Here is a 22,269-nt window from a genome sequence, read left to right on the forward strand (position 1 = left end):
GCATGGCGCATTACAATTTCGGAGATCCCTGTAGGGGAAGCCCACAACACCCAACGGTCGGAGGGGACCTTACCTGACAGAGACGGGCCGGAGGAGGGGGAAGGATGGGAGGCCAGCCCTAGCCCTGGTACAGTGTAGACCACCTGATAAAAGCAGTACTAGATTATTTATACATGGCGGAAACGGGACAGACCTTATGTTCGTGACCCAGGGTGAGGGAGGAGGAGTTAGGATAGGAATTTAATGTTCAGTCTTGTTGTTTTTTTCTTTTTCTTTTTTTAGTGCACTATTTGCTTGAAGTTGATTGCTGTACTGGGTGTACTAACGCAGATTTCAATGTTATTGTATTCCTCCTTGACCCAAACGATGATTCTTTCTTCTTTTCCTGAAATTATTGGTCAATGAACATATTGCCATATTTATGTTGTACTGTGACTTCGGATGATACCACTGTACAGAGATTCTGTTGTAAGTGCACTGTTTTTGAGATCCTGAATAACCAAAACCACAACAAAAAAATTTTTTAAAACAAAAATTAGCCAATGAGTAATAAAGTGTGTTAATTCTAAGTAGCTTGAAAGCAAAAGAACAAGTTTTTGCTCAGAGGAAGACAATTAAAGGCTGCATTTCTCCAAACTGTCTTTCAATTTCAAGCAAACAGCATCCTTTCACTGAGTTTCCGGACATTTTCCAAAGGGAATGCAAGTTCAATATTTTTCAGAAGCAAATTATTTGTGGATGACAAATCTATTTGGAAAAAAACAAAACCACATAATCCAGAGTCACAAAAACAGTATAAGCATTACTTTTCAAATAAGAGGAATCCAGATTCACCACTAGTGATGGAATGGTGGGTGACCTGGCACTTTTTGCAACAGAGATGCTGCATTCACAGCAATGAGATGGAAACGTCCTAGTAAGACAGTTCAATAGGTTAAGCACCTACTACAGATATCTATTGTGTCCAATGCAGGCCACTGGTTTAAACTATAGCAAGGCTGAATTCACCTTTTTATATTCTTCTGAAAGTTGTTAAATGGAGAACCATTTAGTTGGTTAATAGCAAGATCTGTAAAATGTATTGTGCTAATATTATGATCCTAGGCCCGCACTAAATACATTGCCCAAGGGGAGCAATGGGCGTGTACATCTGTTTTCGTCATGCCAGGAACTAGTAATATTACAAAAGAAAGTGAAGGCGCTTATGATAGTTTCAGTGCACATATAGTGTCAGCACTATTGTAAAGGGGGGTTTCCCTCATTTCCAGGAGAGTGGCCCTATGCAAATGAGGGGATAACTTTGCCTGTGCGTCCATGCCATGTTATGGACGTGGGTACGGAGGCAAAGAAGCAGTCAGTAGGTAAACTAACAGTGCACCATAAAGAGGTGCCGTAGTCAGTGGGCCCATGACAGCAGCCCTTTGGAGGAAATAAAGTCCCACTGCTGTGTTCTGCCGGGCTTACAACCACCAGTTTTGCCAAATTCCATAAAGTATGAACATAGCGGCCTGGTAGGTCTGTAATATTCACCATATTAAGAGTGAGACTGTCTGAAGTGACTATCTTCTGGACCACCAAGTCCAGTTATTTAAACTCAGTGTCCACAGGGCCATTAGGAAGTCTTGAGGATGAAGACTGAACCACAAGGCTCTGTAGGGAAGTGTGCGAGGAAATTAATTTTGTGTCACCCAGCGTACACCTATGGCATCTGGCAATTTGCCTGTGACTACTGGACCTGAAAAGGGCTTCTCCCATGCTGCCAAGACAGGTTCCAATACTGGCTTATTAAATGGCCACAAGAACCAAGAACCTGAAGAGGCAAGTTTAAAGATTGCATTCAAAATGCTAGACTCAGAAGGCAAGGTTAGTTCCAGAACTTCAGGAGCTTTTTAAACCACTGTGGTAAATTAGGCTATTTCTCTGTCAGAATGCCAGAGGGGTAAGGAGCACTCCTTTCTGGTGTGGTATCTAACCCACTGGCCTTTAATGAGCCAACATATAAGACAAAATTGGAATAAGAGAGAGAAAGCAGAATTTCAGCCTCTGAGCATCTTCTGTACAGTCATCCTCCCTATCGGGAAGGTATATGCCATACGAATCTAATTGAAACAAGTCCTCCACTCCTGGCAAATGGATCTATTCTGAGAGGAGTCCTTTCATCCAATCAAGCTCTGACCTTTTCTTTTGCTGCCTGGATAATTCCTGCTGATTTTGAGGGCAGTTTCGATAGCTCTGATCGCAGTGCCATGACCAGCTCAAGGGCGTCGACATGGATGGCACCAGATCGGAAGGAGATGCTGCTGTGGCATGGAGTTTCAATTAGGTGCTGAGACCACAGCATGCACCAATGCAGAGTTGCAAGGTTTTGGACCTGAAGCCGCCATGCCAAAATAAGCAGGTTTGCCCTTGGGGAGTGGCTCAGAGGGTGCTATAGCCATCCTGAAGATACCATACATTACCTTGACTTGCAGACGTAACAGGTTCATTCTGGTTAGACCTTTTGTAGTTTTAAAATTGGTTCCAAGGACGAGCAACAGCCAGGTATTGGAAAACGGCATGAAACTCCTAATAGTCATGGGAGCGGGACAGTGCCCTTCAGAAGAAAATAGTTTATACTTCCTATGACATTTTTGTTTTTTTCTGGGAAGATCTCCTGGGAGATTGTTCTCTTTCAGGGAACAGGAACACTTTTGCATGTCCCTGCAGTACATGGACAAGAATAATTTAGCCATCCATTCCTAAATGGCCTTGATGCACATCAGGAAGCAATAGTTGTATGTCGAGAAGTCATGGTCAGGGCTAAGACAACTTATGCAGATGTTGTGTGGATCCAAAATACATCTGCTACATGCAATTATGACAGGACTTGCACCCTGAAACTGTTGGGGGAGAATTTAAAATTGGCAGTTATTGAAAGCTAAGGAAGTTCTTTTGCTAAAGCCCAGAAAAAGAGCTCCATGTGGCATCAATAAGGCACTGAAAACTGAAAAGGAGGCAATTGTGCATGGTGGCACCTATTATATGGTGCTGTTGACGGCTGGTGGACAGAGTAGCAGATGACACTGCTTGAGGTCACCTGGTGGCTCTTGAGAGCCATTGCTGGAAGAAAAAATTGAGACCAGTCTGATGCCTGGAGAGATATTTTAAAGATGGGGAATCTCTAGGAAGAAGTAGCCATCAGAACCGTTGCTACTAAGTAAGTAATTTGTTAATGTTTGATTAATTAAAACCGTACATAAAAATGAACTTTAAAAAACAATCCCATTTCATTCAAGAAGAAGGTATAGAATAAGAATAATAATAAAGATAATATTTAAAATCTCTAAAATTATGATGTGGAAAAACTGCAATAAACGTATTTCATTATGTGCAAAATGGCAGATAATTTGGCTAGTTTGATGGAAACCTTTAAAAGATCTAGCAGTTTGGGATAGATCTGTAAATGATGGACTATTGGAGCAGTGCCTAAGGGCATCATTACAATGTCCAACATTATTCTTTAAGAACATCTGCTACCATAGAATCTTCCTTTCCCTCTACATTCCTTGGCAGCAGCCGGTAATATGTGCATGGCAGCAGCAGGTAATATGTGCAGGCGATTCTTTATCATAGTAACATAGTCTGCACCTGCAGTCCTGTGGCTTACAGGATCGTCTCAGTTCTTTGATGGGAAATAATAAAACTCACATACAGATAATAGACAATCTAGCTGAATTATGCAAGGGCTCCAATACATTTTCCTGTGGAGTCATTCTATTGTATGAATCGATAATGTACCCGGAGTGCTTATCAATGGCTAAGCCATTTGTATTGGTAAGTCTGCTGAGCAATAGTACTTGTATTTTCAGGGCTTATTTGAGGTCAGTACACGAAGGACCATGATTCCAAATTGATTGCGTCTCTACATCTTTAATAGAGAACCCAAAAAATGCGGTACATGGGGTTGAGGATGGTGCATCCTGTATCGAAAACTACCTGAATTTTTCTTTCAATGATCCTGGCTTTACCTTTATAACCATGGAGCAGTTTGCCAAAAAGTTTGCCTCGCAGGCAAGATCTTGAAGCACTAGGCCAGATTCTAATCGAATTTGTGCACAAGCACAGCACCGTGGTTGGTGAAACAACCTCCAATACGTTTTACACTGTATCAAATCCAACATGGAGGCAAAAGAGCCTAGGAAGTCCTGATGACCATAAAGCATAGAAGGAATTAATTTTGTTCTGCCAACATGTAGGACTGAGGTCGCTGAAGGACTTTAGAGTTTGACATCAAGCTTACAAAGAGCATATTTTACCGAAGTTCCTTTGTGCCTTGAAGTTTTCTCAGTCAGCCGGATGCCCAGGTATTTATAGCTTGCTGAATACTTTATTTGGCATGGGGCAGATAGCCATGTTTTCTTAACTTTCTTCTGGACTTTTCCAAAAATCATTACGCTAGACTTAGATGGATTTAGCTCAAGCCTATTTTCACAGTACTAGGCAAATAGTTCATTTAGTGCCATTTGCAACACTATGTATGCATGATCAAGAAGGACCATTTCATCTGCATACTGTAAAATTTATATATCAAGGTTGATGATCTTCGGAAGAAACTATCTTCCTTCCTGCGAGTTGGCCCAATGTCTGCAATGTAAAGACTGAACAACACAGGAGCGAGGGCGCAGCGCTGCTTCAGTCCCTATTAGTGAAGATATTTTTTGAGACTGTGGACCCTTTTTCAACCTTAACCAGGGCCTACTATAACAGTTTAACCAGATTATCACTTGAAATAAAGCAGATGTAATGCACCAGGCTTCCAGCTTCCTCCACAATATATGCCAATCGATCCTTGTCGAAGGCAGCCATGTAATCAATAAAACAGGCATATAAAGCGGTCATTGGGCACTAATGGCTCAGTTGATTAGATAAAAAGCAATACAATATTGTCTACGGTACTGCAATTTTGTCTGAACACAGTTTAAAAAGAAGGAATTATGTTCTTACTAGTTGTCCAAGCTTCATGTTCTTGTAGTAAGATTTTTGCATATGCTTTATCTTTAATGCGATTTGACAATAATTAGATCGATCTGATCTACTACCCTTGTTCTTATAAAGTGGGTTTAAGATTGACCCCCGCAAAGAGTCCACAACTGACTGTGCTAAAAAGGAGGCCCTGAACAAAGGGGTCAGTGACAACTGCCAAAAGACTTCATTTGATTTAAACATAGATGATGGTACGCCATTTACACCCGGGACTCCACTCGATCTCCACCTGCTGCTACTGGGTAAAGTGTTCTTTTCTTTCAGGTGCATTTTCTCCAAACAAAGTTGGTACACCAAATAACAGAGCTTTAATAGTTAGAAAGGAAAATGCTACTTACCAGTATGCATCTGTTCTTGGCATGTTGAGCTGCAGATCCACACACTTGCATAAGATCGCCATCTGGTGTTGGGCTCGGAGCTTCCACCTTGTTGTCTTGGAAGAAGTCTTTGTAGTCACAAGATAGGTGACTCCTCCATTGGACAATAGAGCTCATGGGCATCGACTCCATCCTTAGATTGTTTTTCGCCATGATGGGAAAGATAGAGTTAGTAGTAAAGAAAAAGATGTACATGTATGTATATCTAAGTAAGATAGAACTGGACAGATACAGGTCCCAGGGAGGTGGGTGGGCATATGTGGATCTGCAGCTCTGCATGCCAAGAACAGATGCATACTGGTAAGTAGCATTTTCCGTTCGAAGCATATGAGCTGCAGATCACACACTTGCATAGACTGTACAGCAGTATCTTCCTTAACGGTTGTCACCTGTATCGGTTGCAGTTGTTTGAAAAAGTTTTAATAACAGCCTGGCCCACAGCAGCTTGTTGCTTGGCTTGCACGTCAACACAATAGTGTTTAGTGAAGGTGTGTGTGTTATAGACCATATTGCCGCCTTACAAATGTCTTCTAGGGGAATGTTCCGTAAAAATGCCAAGGAGGCTCCTAGTTTTCGTGTGGAATGGGCTCTAGGGGGAATTGTTAATGTGTGTTTAGCTTTTTGGTAGCATATTTGGATACATTTAACGATCTACCTTGCAATTCCAGCTTTGGAGATGGGATTACCTTTATGCGTTGGGGATAAAGACACGAACAGTTGTTTTGTTTTTCGAAGTGATTTAGTTCTGTCAATGTAGGGCTCTTTTGACATCTAGTGTGTGAAGAGCTCTCTCTGCTACGGAGTCAGGGCTTTGGAAATACACCAGTAGCTCCACTGATTGGTTAAGGTGAAAAGCAGAGATGACTTTAGGAAGGAATTTTGGATTTGTTCTGAGAACCACCTTGTTACGATGTAATTGTAAGAAGGGTTCTTGTGTGGTTAAAGCCTGGATCTCACTCACCCTTCTGAGAGAGGTAATTGCAATAAGGAAAGCTACTTTCCATGTAAGGAACTGAAGTTCACATTTATGTAGAGGTTCAAATGGGGGTCCCATGAGCCTAGTTAGTACAATATTGAGATTCCGTACCGTAGAGGGTGGTAAGCTAGGAGGAATGATCCTTTTAAGGCCCTCCATAAAGGCTTTAATTGCTGGCATCCTAAAAAGTGACAAGTTTTGTCTGTTTGGTAAGTAAGCGGCAAGTGCTGCTAAATGAAAATGTATGGATGAGTGTGCTAGATTACATCTTTGAAAATGTAGTAAATAGCAAATGATGTTTTGGATGGAGGCATCCTGTGAATTGATATGATTGTTAGTGCTGTAGATGTCAAATCTCTTCCATTTTGCTGCATAGCAAGCTCTGGTGGTAGGGTGTCTGACCTCTTTAATGATGTTCATAGAGTCCGGTGGAAGGTTAAGGTAACCGAACTCTAGGACTTCAGGAGCCAGATCGCTAGATTGAGTGGAGTTGGATCGGGGTGCCTTATCGCTCCATGGTTCTGCGTTAGTAGTGAAGGGGAGAGGCGCAGTTTTTGGTGTGGGACTACTGAGAGTTCCAACCTTAATGTGAACCATGATTGGCGTGCCCATGTGGGAGCCACTAGGATCATTTTAGAGACTGTTGCCGGAGCTTGCGTACCACTAGTGGAATCAGTGGGAGTGGCGGAAAAGCGTACGCAAATTTGCCTGACCAGTTCATCCATATTGCATTGCCCTTGGACAGCGGGTGTAGAAACCTGGCGGCGAAGGTTGGGCATTTTGCGTTTTTGTGTGTGGCAAACAGGTCTATGTCTGGTTGACCCCACATCTGGAAAAATGGTAGAAGAACTTGTGGATGTAGCTCCCCCATTCGTGAATCTGTTGGGTCTGTCGACTTAACAGATCCGCAATCTGATTGTGAACTCCTGGATGGTGCTCTGCTAACAGATATATGTTTTGTGGAATGGCCCACTTCCAAATATCTTGTGCGAGCTGGGACAGTTGCCGAGAATGTGTGCCTCCTTGTATTTGTATGTAATACATGGCTGTCATGTTGTCCGTGCGCATCAGGACAGCTTTGTTTTGTACATGAACTTGGATTGATTTCAGAGCTAGGAATATTACTAGCAGTTCCAGATGATTGATACAGAGCCTTTTTTGTTGAGTGGTCCATTTGCCTTGAGTTGTGTGATTGAGGAGATGTGCTCCCCATCCTATGGAACAGTCTCGAGGAACAGCGGTCCTTTGGATACATTTTTTGTGTTCCACCACTGCAGAGAGCGATGAGTGCGGCTGTCCACCAACACCAGATCTGTAAGTTGTCCCTGAGCTTGATTCCACTGATGTGCTAGACATTCCTGAAAGGGACGCATTTGACGTTTTGCATAAGGTACAATGAATATGCAAGATGCCATCATGCCTATGAGTTGCATGAACACTCTGGCTGGGAGAGAGTGTTGTGTTTGAAATTTGTTGATGAGAGCTTGTATACTGGCTATCCTGGCTGGACTGGGATATGCTGGAGCTGTGGAAGTATTTATTGTGGCTCCCAGGTATTGATGTATATGAGAGGGTTGGAGGTGCGACTTGGTATAGTTGATTGTGAACCCCAAGTTGTGCAGTGTTTGAATGGTTTGTTGAGTGTGTGTTGAACACATTGGTTGAATGACTTGGCTTTTATTAGCCAGTCGCCAAGGTATGGGAAGACATGTATTTGCTTTCTTCCTAAGTGTGCTGCTACCACTGCCAGGCATTTGGTAAATACTCTTGGAGCGGTGGTGACTCTGAACGGAAGGACTTTGAACTGATAGTGTTGTCCGTCCACTACGAACCTTAGATAATTCCTGTGAGCAGGATGTATGGGAATGTGGAAGTAGGAGTCCTTGAGATCTCCTTGTTGGAGTAGAGGAGACACTTGTTGGAGAGAGATCATGTGAAAATGATTTGAGTGTATATACTGATTGAGGGGTCTGAGGTCGAGTATTGGCCTTAAGGACCCGTTCTTTTTGGGGATTAGGAAATACAGGGAGTAAGCTCCTGTTCCCTGATGTAGTAAGGGGACTGGCTCTATGGCATGCTTTTTACGTAGTGGACTAACTTCTTGTTGAAAAAGTGTAAGATGTTTTGTGGACATTGGACGCTGTTTGGGTGGCATGTTTGGGGGGTAGCTGTAAGTTCCAGGCAATAACCATATTGGATCATTTGTCTTACCCACGTGTCTGTTGTGATGGATTGACAGACATGTAGGTACTGTGATAATCTTCCCCCGACTGGAGTGGAATGGTCTGGGGGGACTGGAGGGAAGTCACTGTTTAGTAGCAGAGGATGTGTGAGTGTTGTTGTTACCTCAGCCTCTCCCTCTGCTGTTATTGCCTCTGTATCCTCCTCTAAAATATCCTCTATTGGGGGATGTTTTTTTTTTTTTTTTTAAAAAGAAGATGAGGTATCTGTGCCCATGTTCTTGGAGGCTCCTTTGTAAAAGGAGCGACGAAAAGAGCCACGTGTTTGCGGAGACTAAAACGCTCCCATGGACTTAGCAGTCTCTGTGTCTTTTTTCATTTTTTCAAGTGTAGTATCCACAGCCGGTCCAAAAAGTTGTTGCTGATTAAACGGCTGATTTAAAATAGTTGTCTGGACCTCTTGTTTAAAGCCTGAAATGCGTAGCCAGGCTTGTCGTCTGAGCAGTACACTGGTATTGATGGACCCAGAGGCAGTGTCTGCTGCGTCAAGGGCACATTTAATAGGCATTTGTTATTAGTTTACCCTCTTGGATGAGATCATTTGCTTGAGTTTTATATTGGTCAGGCAAATGCTGTAATAAGGTTTCCAGCTGATCATAGTGGTCCCTATCATATCTAGCTAGCAGTGCTTGAGTGTTAGCTATGCGCCATTGATTAGCCGCCTGCGCAGCTACCCTTTTGCCAGATGCATCTATTAATTTGGATTCTTTATCCAAGGGTGGTGCATTCCCGGAGGTTTGTGAATTTGCACGCTTCCTAGAGTTGGAAACTCCAAAGGCAGTTGTCCCTTGATGTACGCAGGGTCGTCAGGGGCAGGTCTATATTTTTTAAATCGATCCTTGGATTAAGAATCCTGGCTCGTACAGGATCTTTAAATATATCAGGGGCAAATTTAATAACCCCTTTAATCATTGGTAATATTTGTACAGTTTTTTGGGACTGTACAAATGTATCTAAAAGGAAATCTCCCGCTGCTTTGTCCGAGTGCATTGTGACGCCGTGAAAAACGGCAGCCCTATTGATTATTTGTCCAAAACCAATATTATTGTCTGGGGGAGATGGTTTTGTTGGGTATGGTTGGGGGCTTGGGAGGTCTGGAAGATCTATTGGATTATTGTAATCCCAATCATCTTGAGGTGGGTCGTCTGGATCTGTGAACGGATCATTGGGGTTTCCCCCCACCCCTAAGTTATCATCATCATCATCATATGGTGGTGGTGTATGTGGTGGAGAAGTTACAGGTAGAGGTGGTGTAACAGGTTTGGGAAGAGGAAGAGGATTAGAAGGAGGTACAGGAGAAGAAGGGGGCATAGGTGATGTAGCAGAATCCTTCTTCTTTACAGGCACTGGCTTTTTGTTTTTGGATGGCACAGCTGTGACATGTCCTGTTTTAGGGTTAATATAGATCTTTTTCTGCCTAGGATCGACAGGATCGGATGAAAAAGTTCATCTTCCTCGATAACCGCTATCGGCGTAAATTGTTTCGATTCAGAGCAGGGCTGGTGCTGATTTTTGTGTTCTTTGGCCTTAGGAGGCGTGGTATAATCCTTAGGCTTGTTTTTTGGTACCAAAGGGGTTGGTTTCGGAGCCGAGGCGTGATCCTTAGGCTTAGAAGTATTCGAAGCCAGTTTATCTACAGGCCTGGAGGTTTTCGAGGCCGGGTTGTCTTTCTGCGCTGAAGGAATTGGAAGTGATTTTGGAGCCGAGAGTTCTTTTGGTTTTGGTGCCGAAGGCGCCCGTGGGATATGCGGTTTGCTCGGTCCCAAGCTACCGGAAGGCCTGTCTTTCTTCTTCGGAGCTGGGCACGGAGGCAGAGCTTCTGAAGTGTGCTTTCAGTCGCGACTGGGGCCAACAGGCGAAGTCTTGACCAGTGCCTTCTGTTTTGATGGTGGGGTTGGGGTTGGGGCAGTAGTACTCACTCGATGACCCGGTGTGATCTGGTCATCGGAGTCTCTGCCTCTGACACAATTTCGAGATCCTCAGAATGATCTTCTGGGACATCTGGGCCTTCATTGAAGATGTCCTCTGGTTCCGGAGCTGATCTGTGTCATGATGTGTCGTCGAGCCCGACGATCTCGAATGGTCTTTCTTTTGATCGAAATGAGGTGCAGGCTGGAAAGCTGGACTCGTCGTGTTCTGGCGAGAGACACAGGTTGCAGAACTTATGATGGTCACTGTGTGGGAACTTCGCTCCACACTGGGGGCATTTTTTGAACGGCGTCCTTTCCATGAGCTGTAGGCTTTACGGTGTCGATAGGCCCAGCGGCCCGCGTCGATGACTGGAATCGGGCCGGTGAAAGTCACGTCGAAGACTTTGATGTTTGAAATGAATTCGAAGAGTTTAAGAAAAATTGAAATTAAAGTTTCGAACCGGAGCGCAAAAGTTGCATCCAAACCCAATGGCGGAAAAAAACAATCTAAGGATGGAGTCGATGCCCATGCGCACTATCGTCCAAGGGAGGAGTCATTTATCTTGTGACTACAAAGACTTCTTCCAAGACAACAACAAGGTGCAAGCATCCGAGCCTACCACCAGATGGCGATCTAATGCAAATGTGCGATCTGCAGCTCATATACCTTGAACAGTATGTTTCTTTATTTATAATTTACTAGAATAACACAGATTCAAATTTAGGTTTATAATGTGTTAAACAAAATGGTAGTTATTGAAATAACAGCTACTAGATGGGTCCAGCATCTCTGCGCAAATTATTTCAAATGCTTTATATGAGGAAAAATGAATGGATATTTTTTCTTTTTCCACAATGTGCACTGGCTTCACGATTTTCCAGACCATAAAGAATCTTGAAAAAGCAACTGTACGTTATCTGCCGACAGATGAAAATTAATACGATCAGGATGGAAATAACAAATTAATTGATGAGAGTGTAGTTCCCAAGTCAACAAAAATGTATTACTGAATGACAATCAAAAGATTATACTGTAAAATTATTTTTAAATTCATATTCCTAATAGTAACAGACAATCACATATGTAAGTTTTATTATTTCCTAGCTGAATCAAAAGGTTGTTTTACCGGTAGGTGACAGTTTCTGTTACCAAACATACCAGGGTTGTGTATACGATCCAAAAGCTTCACAGAACGTGCGCTGACAACACCTCCGACATGAACAAGGAAGCCCAGAGGGAAGGTCGTCAAGGTGAAAAAGGGAAACTCCTGAAATTATAAAATGTGCTATCAGAATTCCTCAATAAGATGATTTTACCAAGAAGATAATTACTTAAAATACTTTATAAAGATATACTATATAAATATGGCTAGCACAAAAAGTGGTTTCTTCAACCTATAAAGCTGTTAGTTATATTTCATAAGTAGTCATTCAACTGCAATACCCCTGTATTGTTTTAGCTTTGGAGAGGTTTGTGAGTGGCAGTTTAGGAATCACTAATCTTTATAAAATGTAATACATGCAGATTTCAAGGATAGGCTAGGACTTGTCAGCACAGCCTTACTTTCTTACACAGCACAGTAAATTAAAAAAAACAATCAACTGTAAGTTGAGCATGTGGTTCAAAGGTTTCAGAAGAGTTGAAGCAGGACACAATTAGCCCATCAATAACACAATACTTCCATGTAGCTAAACTAATACTTGGAATTTTAAAAGGTATTCAAGTGATCTGCTATCTAGGGAACAAACAGGCTGATCTTTCAGGGTCTGAGTGTCAATCTATGATCAATATTGCATTAAGCAGGTTTATCATTACTAAGATGTTCCCCACAAATTACCCCAACTCACCTCTAGCCAATACTTCGACTTGTAATGTATAGTTGTATCAAGAGTGATTTCCGTTTTTAACGGTACTCCTCTCATTTTAACAAACTCACTGGTTTCTTGTCATTCAAGCAGCTAACCTTTGTGATCCACTTTCCTCAACATCTTCCCCTTCCATCCTCTAACTTTCTGCATCAGACCAACTCCCTTCTTGCCCAAAACCATTCTAGTAACTGCTTCCCAGCTTCCCTGTCACACCGACTGCAAAATATCTAATTCCTCAGATTTACTCCCACTCATTCTGTTGTTAAGACAGGCCTGTCTTACTCTCGTCTCTGCCATTATCAATGTAGAGCTTGAAGTTCACAGACATTGCCACAATCCCCTGAATATCTAGGTTCATCATTCCTGTCTTTATTAACTATATAGTCTATCATACTTGGATATCAGCTGCCACATTAGCTGGAAAGGGGTCTCTGTAGGTACCTCTCCCTGACTGCAAAGCTTGGCACAATCTGCATTGGTCAGTGAAGAACAAGTTACTTACCTTTGGCAATGCTAATTCTGGTAGATACCTGTGATAATTTAGTCATAGATCTTGGTAGTTTATATGAGAATCTTTTATTCAATAAAGATAGTCCAGCTCATCATCATTAGCCTGGGTCTCAACTGTATCTCCTGGAATCTGGAACCCAGCAGTGTTCCCGATTCCAGGTGCGACACAGCGATACCACACATTCCCTTCCGTAAAGAATAATGAAGAAATAATTTAAACAGAAAATGAAAGAACAGGAATTGTTGTGTAAGGTTTAAATTGATAGAAATATCAATATAGGACTAGCTAAGTTGTGTTAGTGAGACTCAGGAGGTACATCTGCGGACAAACCATTAGGTTTGGTCATGAAGCCCTCACACACCAACCTAGTTGGTGTCATGCTTCATCATCGGGCCCACCACAGTGACACCGAATGTGTCCCGGGTGTGCTGCGACTCCAGATTACTGAGGAGCTGGTATGCTTGCTGAGTGTGCAGTGATAGTGAGAATGAAAGTGAAAGGTTAAAAGCTATACAGGTGGTCCCAGTTCCCGAGGGTGAAAGGTAAATTTTAATATCTGGGCCCCTGTTAGCAAGATAAAAAGGCTGTGGACGATGTGGAGTGTATTAAGAGCTCCTACGTCCTTGTGGTCTACATGTTTCAGCCAGGCCTTTTGATTAAAACTGGCTTTCCTCAGGACCAATGAGTATGTGTGGGTGACAATAAACTATATTAAGTGACAATGTGTGGAAAAAAGTGTCGCACTCGCTAAGGTGCTGTACGTGTAAGAGGGGGATTCCCTCTACTTTACTGTACATAGAACATAGAGACAATACAGACATACAAGGGAGAACCAGTGAGAATGGTATTAACCAAAACACAACATATGGCCGACTTCTAGTGTGCGTGAGCGACCTAGAGCGGCAGATAACGTGGCCATGAGCGTTTTACATGGCTGATGTGAAATATGGCGGTAAAGTTTTAAACGCAGTGGCGGTGGTGGGCTACACAGCGAAACAAGCATAGCGTGAGGTACAGGTAAGTATGGTACATAATTCCTCACACTTGCTACTTGCTGTTAAAGCCTCATGGGTCACTTGGCAGGGAGGGGAAGAAGACCCTAAACGTTGTAAAAGGTCAGAGTTAGGATGATACCTGTGGGGAGAAAATGCTGCTTACCCAGAGCGTCGTGTAGAGATCACTCGTTTACTCACGGTATTTCCGATCAGCGTGCTCCTGCGACCTATCGTCCTGCTCCAGTGTCCCGAGTGAACTCTGCATGGCTCAGGCATGGGTTTAAATAGTAGGTTCAATTGGTTGCACCTGGAAAAGGGGAGAGGGTGCGGTCGCGCTGGCTCTAAGTGCGCGTGTGCAAGGAGACAGTGGCACTCGCGTTGCGCATGCGCGGTGATCAGTTCCAGCGCATGCGTGTACTGCAGATCTCTACACATTAGCGCATGCGCATTGGAAATGTATAGAAGAATTATGGCAGGTGTCAGGGGACCAATGTGTAATGGCCCATTGGGGGTAAGGAGACGATAAAAAAATATATATAAGCGACATCTGCACACTAGCGCATGCGCATTAGGGAAGTTGTAACCGAAGGGTAATGGCCCATTTGGGACAAGGGATGATTAAAAAGCAACATTTAGCGAATTAAAAGGCATAGAGGCAAATACAGAGATGGGACAGACCACGAGTCTGAGCGCAGACCGGGATACAGACTAATTATTGTGAACAGACATGGAATGTTTATCTGGATAAGGCATTCCACGGAATGGAATCATTGAGCCCCTCTATATGGGTAGAAAGGCGGTAAATCCAGCGTTGCTCTTTGGAGAGTAGTGTTTTCTCATCGCAGCTGGATAGTGCGAATTGTTCAATGACTGTCCAGGTGAAGTCGTTTGGGGTGTGATTTTGGGTAATGAAGTGTTGGGTCAGCTTGCTGATGTTTTTGCCACAGCGCATTGTACTTCTATGTTCAGTCATCCTGGTTCTGACTTTCCTGGTAGTCATACCGATGTATCTCAAACCACAACGACAGGTGATCAAGTATATTAAGTTGGATGAGTTACAGTTGGTAAATTGTCGTTGTGTCCAGGTTTTTCCATTTTCCAAAGATAATGTTTTGGAAGGGGTAGTCAGGTGGCAGACGCTGCAATTGTAACACGGTTGGTGGCCTGTAATTTCTGGTAGACCCCATGCATTCAAAATTGTCTGGCCTGTTTGTTGTTTCTTTCTGGGTCTCGTGGATACCAGTTGGTCTTTTAAATTTTGTGCTCTTTTGTATGCAAACCGGGGGGGATCCCAGTTCCTGGTGCCTGAATTGATGATCTTCCAATTCTTGCGGATTATGTTGGAGACCTGGTTTGAGGCGGTATTGTAGGTGGTGACACATGTCATGGTGGGTGTTTCTTGGGGTTTGACAGATGTTTCAAGAAGAGCCTCTCTGTTCTGGTTACGTGCTCTTTTACAGGATTTTGAAATGATTCTGGATGGGTAACCCCGGTCTTCCAACTTGTGGACCAAGGCTTTGGACTGGTGTTTAAAATCCTGGAGGTTGCTGCAGTTCCGGCGTATGCGCAGAAACTGCCCAAATGGCAAATTCTCCCTCAGGGGCCTGGGGTGGAAACTATCAAAGCGCAACAAAGAGTTCCTGGATGTCGGTTTGTAGTGAGTGGTTGTTGTTAGGCCTCCCTGATCAGGTCTTATATTGAGGTCCAGAAATGCTAGTTCTGTTGGGCTGCTGGTGCAGGTGAACTTGAGAAACGGGTCAAGATTGTTGATCCAAGTGAGGAAGTTTTTTAGTGTCTCCTCATTGCCCTCCCAGACAATGAAAATGTCGTCGATATATCGACGCCAAATTGTTATGTTAGCTGAGTAGGGGTTCGTGGGGGCTTCGATGTTCGTCTGTTCAAAATGGTGGACGTATAGCCCCGCCACACTGGGCGCAAAGACACTCCCCATAGAGGTACCATTGGTTTGCAGGAAGAATGTGTCCTCATATTCGAAATAATTCTCTTTCAATGCTAATGAGGCGCAGTCCATGATGAAGTGACGTGGGGTGCGATGTTGCCAATCAATCTCCATCAGGACATCGTGGAGTACCTTCAGTGTGGCATCTTGGGGGAGGCTCGTATATAAGCTTTCAATATCCAGTCCGACCAGGAGATGTTTATCTGGGTCGAAACTGACATCTCTGATGATGTTGAGGAGATGTTTCGTGTCCTGGATGTAGGATCGAGTTTTCTGAACTAGCGGGTTGAGGTAGTGATCACAGAACCGTGATAGCGGTTCTAGAAGGGATTTGATGCCTGACACTATGGGACAGCAGAAGAGGACCCAGTGAGTGCCAACACAAGGAACAAAGCCAAAGAGCAAGCAGGCCCCAGCAAATAACTGAACCAACTAATACTAGCACTCTAGTATTCAACCTTTCTGATACACCCCTCACCAATGAGGAAACCAGCGTCCTTAATAAAGGACTATCGTTTGTTCCCACCACCAGACTAGATACTTTCAAACTCCATGTCGAACTGACCGAGTTTTTCAGAAAACTGAGGTTAAAAGCGTTTTTCGAAAATAAGGAGAAACCCAATGACCCAGAGATCATCAATGAAACAGGCCTGAAACCTAAATCCAACTTCACCCCGCCACCTGCCACTGTGCCAGTAGAGATCAGCACCTTTGAGTTGGCAGTATACTCAGAGGTCGAGAAATTACAGCCCCAAAACCATTTCAATAACCTTTCCTTTCGAGACAGGGAAATCGTCAAGAAACTCCAAAATGACCCCACTCGCATCATCAAACCAGCGGATAAAGGAGGCGGAATAGTCATCATGAACAAATGCGACTACGACACCGAATGCCGCGACACTCGCAACTACAGAATATTACAGAGAGATCCCTCTAAAGATTTACAGAAAAAGATCACAGAATTAGTGCAAGAGGCTTCTGACGCAGACTACATCTCGAAGCAAGAAGCTGAATATCTTAATACACGTGACGCAAAAGTACCCTATTTCTACATCATGCCCAAAGTGCACAAAGGGGTCACCCCACCACCGGGAAGACCCATAGTGTCAGGCATCAAATCCCTTCTAGAACCGCTATCACGGTTCTGTGATCACTACCTCAACCCGCTAGTTCAGAAAACTCGATCCTACATCCAGGACACGAAACATCTCCTCAACATCATCAGAGATGTCAGTTTCGACCCAGATAAACATCTCCTGGTCGGACTGGATATTGAAAGCTTATATACGAGCCTCCCCCAAGATGCCACACTGAAGGTACTCCACGATGTCCTGATGGAGATTGATTGGCAACATCGCACCCCACGTCACTTCATCATGGACTGCGCCTCATTAGCATTGAAAGAGAATTATTTCGAATATGAGGACACATTCTTCCTGCAAACCAATGGTACCTCTATGGGGAGTGTCTTTGCGCCCAGTGTGGCGGGGCTATACGTCCACCATTTTGAACAGACGAACATCGAAGCCCCCACGAACCCCTACTCAGCTAACATAACAATTTGGCGTCGATATATCGACGACATTTTCATTGTCTGGGAGGGCAATGAGGAGACACTAAAAAACTTCCTCACTTGGATCAACAATCTTGACCCGTTTCTCAAGTTCACCTGCACCAGCAGCCCAACAGAACTAGCATTTCTGGACCTCAATATAAGACCTGATCAGGGAGGCCTAACAACAACCACTCACTACAAACCGACATCCAGGAACTCTTTGTTGCGCTTTGATAGTTTCCACCCCAGGCCCCTGAGGGAGAATTTGCCATTTGGGCAGTTTCTGCGCATACGCCGGAACTGCAGCAACCTCCAGGATTTTAAACACCAGTCCAAAGCCTTGGTCCACAAGTTGGAAGACCGGGGTTACCCATCCAGAATCATTTCAAAATCCTGTAAAAGAGCACGTAACCAGAACAGAGAGGCTCTTCTTGAAACATCTGTCAAACCCCAAGAAACACCCACCATGACATGTGTCACCACCTACAATACCGCCTCAAACCAGGTCTCCAACATAATCCGCAAGAATTGGAAGATCATCAATTCAGGCACCAGGAACTGGGATCCCCCCCGGTTTGCATACAAAAGAGCACAAAATTTAAAAGACCAACTGGTATCCACGAGACCCAGAAAGAAACAACAAACAGGCCAGACAATTTTGAATGCATGGGGTCTACCAGAAATTACAGGCCACCAACCGTGTTACAATTGCAGCGTCTGCCACCTGACTACCCCTTCCAAAACATTATCTTTGGAAAATGGAAAAACCTGGACACAACGACAATTTACCAACTGTAACTCATCCAACTTAATATACTTGATCACCTGTCGTTGTGGTTTGAGATACATCGGTATGACTACCAGGAAAGTCAGAACCAGGATGACTGAACATAGAAGTACAATGCGCTGTGGCAAAAACATCAGCAAGCTGACCCAACACTTCATTACCCAAAATCACACCCCAAACGACTTCACCTGGACAGTCATTGAACAATTCGCACTATCCAGCTGCGATGAGAAAACACTACTCTCCAAAGAGCAACGCTGGATTTACCGCCTTTCTACCCATATAGAGGGGCTCAATGATTCCATTCCGTGGAATGCCTTATCCAGATAAACATTCCATGTCTGTTCACAATAATTAGTCTGTATCCCTGTCTGCGCTCAGACTCGTGGTCTGTCCCATCTCTGTATTTGCCTCTATGCCTTTTAATTCGCTAAATGTTGCTTTTTAATCATCCCTTGTCCCAAATGGGCCATTACCCTTCGGTTACAACTTCCCTAATGCGCATGCGCTAGTGTGCAGATGTCGCTTATATATATTTTTTTATCGTCTCCTTACCCCCAATGGGCCATTACACATTGGTCCCCTGACACCTGCCATAATTCTTCTATACATTTCCAATGCGCATGCGCTAATGTGTAGAGATCTGCAGTACACGCATGCGCTGGAACTGATCACCGCGCATGCGCAACGCGAGTGCCACTGTCTCCTTGCACACGCGCACTTAGAGCCAGCGCGACCGCACCCTCTCCCCTTTTCCAGGTGCAACCAATTGAACCTACTATTTAAACCCATGCCTGAGCCATGCAGAGTTCACTCGGGACACTGGAGCAGGACGATAGGTCGCAGGAGCACGCTGATCGGAAATACCGTGAGTAAACGAGTGATCTCTACACGACGCTCTGGGTAAGCAGCATTTTCTCCCCACAGGTATCATCCTAACTCTGACCTTTTACAACGTTTAGGGTCTTCTTCCCCTCCCTGCCAAGTGACCCATGAGGCTTTAACAGCAAGTAGCAAGTGTGAGGAATTATGTACCATACTTACCTGTACCTCACGCTATGCTTGTTTCGCTGTGTAGCCCACCACCGCCACTGCGTTTAAAACTTTACCGCCATATTTCACATCAGCCATGTAAAACGCTCATGGCCACGTTATCTGCCGCTCTAGGTCGCTCACGCACACTAGAAGTCGGCCATATGTTGTGTTTTGGTTAATACCATTCTCACTGGTTCTCCCTTGTATGTCTGTATTGTCTCTATGTTCTATGTACAGTAAAGTAGAGGGAATCCCCCTCTTACACGTACAGCACCTTAGCGAGTGCGACACTTTTTTCCACACATTGTCACTTAATATAGTTTATTGTCACCCACACATACTCATTGGTCCTGAGGAAAGCCAGTTTTAATCAAAAGGCCTGGCTGAAACATGTAGACCACAAGGACGTAGGAGCTCTTAATACACTCCACATCGTCCACAGCCTTTTTATCTTGCTAACAGGGGCCCAGATATTAAAATTTACCTTTCACCCTCGGGAACTGGGACCACCTGTATAGCTTTTAACCTTTCACTTTCATTCTCACTATCACTGCACACTCAGCAAGCATACCAGCTCCTCAGTAATCTGGAGTCGCAGCACACCCGGGACACATTCGGTGTCACTGTGGTGGGCCCGATGATGAAGCATGACACCAACTAGGTTGGTGTGTGAGGGCTTCATGACCAAACCTAATGGTTTGTCCGCAGATGTACCTCCTGAGTCTCACTAACACAACTTAGCTAGTCCTATATTGATATTTCTACATATAATCAGGGGACCCGGACTAGCTTACCTAGTCCTCTCTCTCCCTTTTGATTTGCAGGTTTAAATTGATTACAGAGTTTGAAATCAAAATTATCAATAACGGGAAATTACATGGTACAATGAACAAATCAGATTATCTATAAAGATGATAATCTTTAAACCGCACAGGAGTGAGACATCTCCTCTGTGTTCGTTGAATAGTATTAGAGTCAGGAGTACAGGAGAACTTGTTTTCAGGTACATTGTGCAGAGATGTTGAACCAGAGAATTTCCTCCAATTATTGGCATTGTTGGAGGGCCCCGAGTTGGATGACATGCTAAACTCTAAGGCTGTTCCCTTAGGCCACAACCACTTGGGAATCTTTACTACTTTGGACATATTCCATACGTTGCCATCTGAAAGTTCAACAACTTGTCGACCAACACGTTTGACCAACAAAGGATCCGAATATCGTGACTCCCCAGACCTGACTAATCTGCTCTTCTTAACACGCACCCAATCATTGACACATAATAGTGCAGAATTGGCATGTAAGGAACTATCATTATCAATAGTCTTTTTTTGAATCAAGCATTTTCATCCAAGGTTGACTCATGTTGGAAACACTCCTCCTCCCCCTCATTTTCTCAAAAGGCGAGAGATCACCCATGCTTCTTGGCGTATTTCTGCAACACCACAGAATTTCACTAATGGTTTGTTTAAATCATTACCATTATGTAAGGCTAATTGGAGACCCTCTTTAAACACCCTGATCCACCTCTCTACTATACCATTACTGTTGGGATAATAAACTGATACACGTTTGTGTTTTATGCCATGACGCACCAAAAACTCCTTCATCTCTTGAGAGACAAATTGTACACCATTGTCTGTTGTAATGGATTCAGGGAAACTTTCTCTTTCGAATACTTCATTTAAAAACTTGATCACCACACCAGACGTTATACTAGAAACCATTTATACCTCAGGCCATTGGGACAATTGATCAACCAAAATAATTGCATACATCATGCTCTTGTTGAATGACATGGGACCAGCAATGTCTAAGGATACACTTTCCCAAACCTGTGATGGTCTAGAAACAGGAAGACGTTCAAATGTGATATGCTTTTGAGACTTATCACTTAAGCAACACTCCAGACAGTCCTTGACGTACCTTTCTATACTCTTATCCATCCCTGGCCACCAGAACTCACTCCTGATCCTCTTTTTCATAGATGTCATCCCCGGATGACCCTCATGAGCCATTTCTAAAATCTTAGACTGCAATTCGCCAGGCACTACTAGTTGTAAACCTCTAAACAGTAACCCCTCATTTACAGATAGTTCTTGAGCAACATGAAAAAACGGTTGAATGTCTTCAGACAACAAGTTTTTACGTGGCCACTGAGTTTTCACAAAACAACATATCTCATTAAAAACAGGGTCACTACTACATGCTAATTTCCATGTATCTTCACGGATACTACCTTTGGAAATCTCACAAATTGAAACTACGTTATCATCATCATAGTCTAACTCAACTACATTGTCATCAGGCACTGGTAATCTAGATAAGCAATCTGCTAACACATTCCTAATACCAGGAATATATTCAACTTTAAAATGAAACTCTTGTAGCTTGTATTGCCACCTTGCAATTCTAGATGTTGCTTTCCCACAACCTTTAGTAGTAAACAAATCTACTAGAGGACGATGGTCAGACCAGAGTTTAAAAACAGTACCGTAGACATACTTGCGGAAATATTCTATGCCCCACCAGCAAGCAAGAGCTTCTTTTTCTAATGTAGAATATTTACATTCAGCATCTCTCAAGGGTCTTGAAGCAAACCCAATTGTTACCATTTGACCTTTTTGACGCTGCATTAAAACTGCCCCGATTCCCACATTGCTAGCATCAGTAATGATGACTGAACCATGAGCAGTATTAAACGTTGCCAGTGCAGGAGCAGATGCTATGTTTTGTTTCAATAACTTGAATTCTTCTTTACAATTTTCATCCCAAAGAAAATGAACACTTTTTTCATCAAATTTCTCATATTTACAGTTTTGTCAGAGAACAAGGGAATAAACTTGCAGTAATATTCGGCAAGCCCTAAGAAAGACCTGAGTTGATCTTTATTCGTGGGGTCTGGAGCTGATTCAATGGCCTTGATCAAATTTAATTTTGGGGAAATGCCTTCTTTACTTATAGTATGTCCCAAATAGTCAACAGAAGGCACTCCAAATTTACACTTATCTTTAGTGAGGGTGAGGCCACTGTCT

The 22,269-nt window shown here is 43.5% G+C and overlaps 1 protein-coding gene across 8 annotated transcripts in view; it reads right to left on the minus strand.

Annotated features, from left to right (window-relative positions):
* The window catches only part of C2CD5 (C2 calcium dependent domain containing 5), a 1,003,795-nt gene that overhangs the window by 694,441 nt on the left and 287,085 nt on the right, over positions 1-22,269 (minus strand). For all 8 annotated transcript variants that reach the window (XM_078674090.1, XM_078674088.1, XM_078674089.1 and 5 more), the window contains one exon: positions 11,685-11,793. In XM_078674090.1, coding sequence (XP_078530216.1) covers positions 11,685-11,793 — 109 coding nt within the window. The remainder of the gene's footprint in view (positions 1-11,684; positions 11,794-22,269) is intronic.

The sequence above is a fragment of the Lissotriton helveticus genome, chromosome 1_1 (genome assembly GCF_964261635.1).
Source record: "Lissotriton helveticus chromosome 1_1, aLisHel1.1, whole genome shotgun sequence".
Lineage (NCBI taxonomy): Eukaryota > Metazoa > Chordata > Amphibia > Caudata > Salamandridae > Lissotriton > Lissotriton helveticus.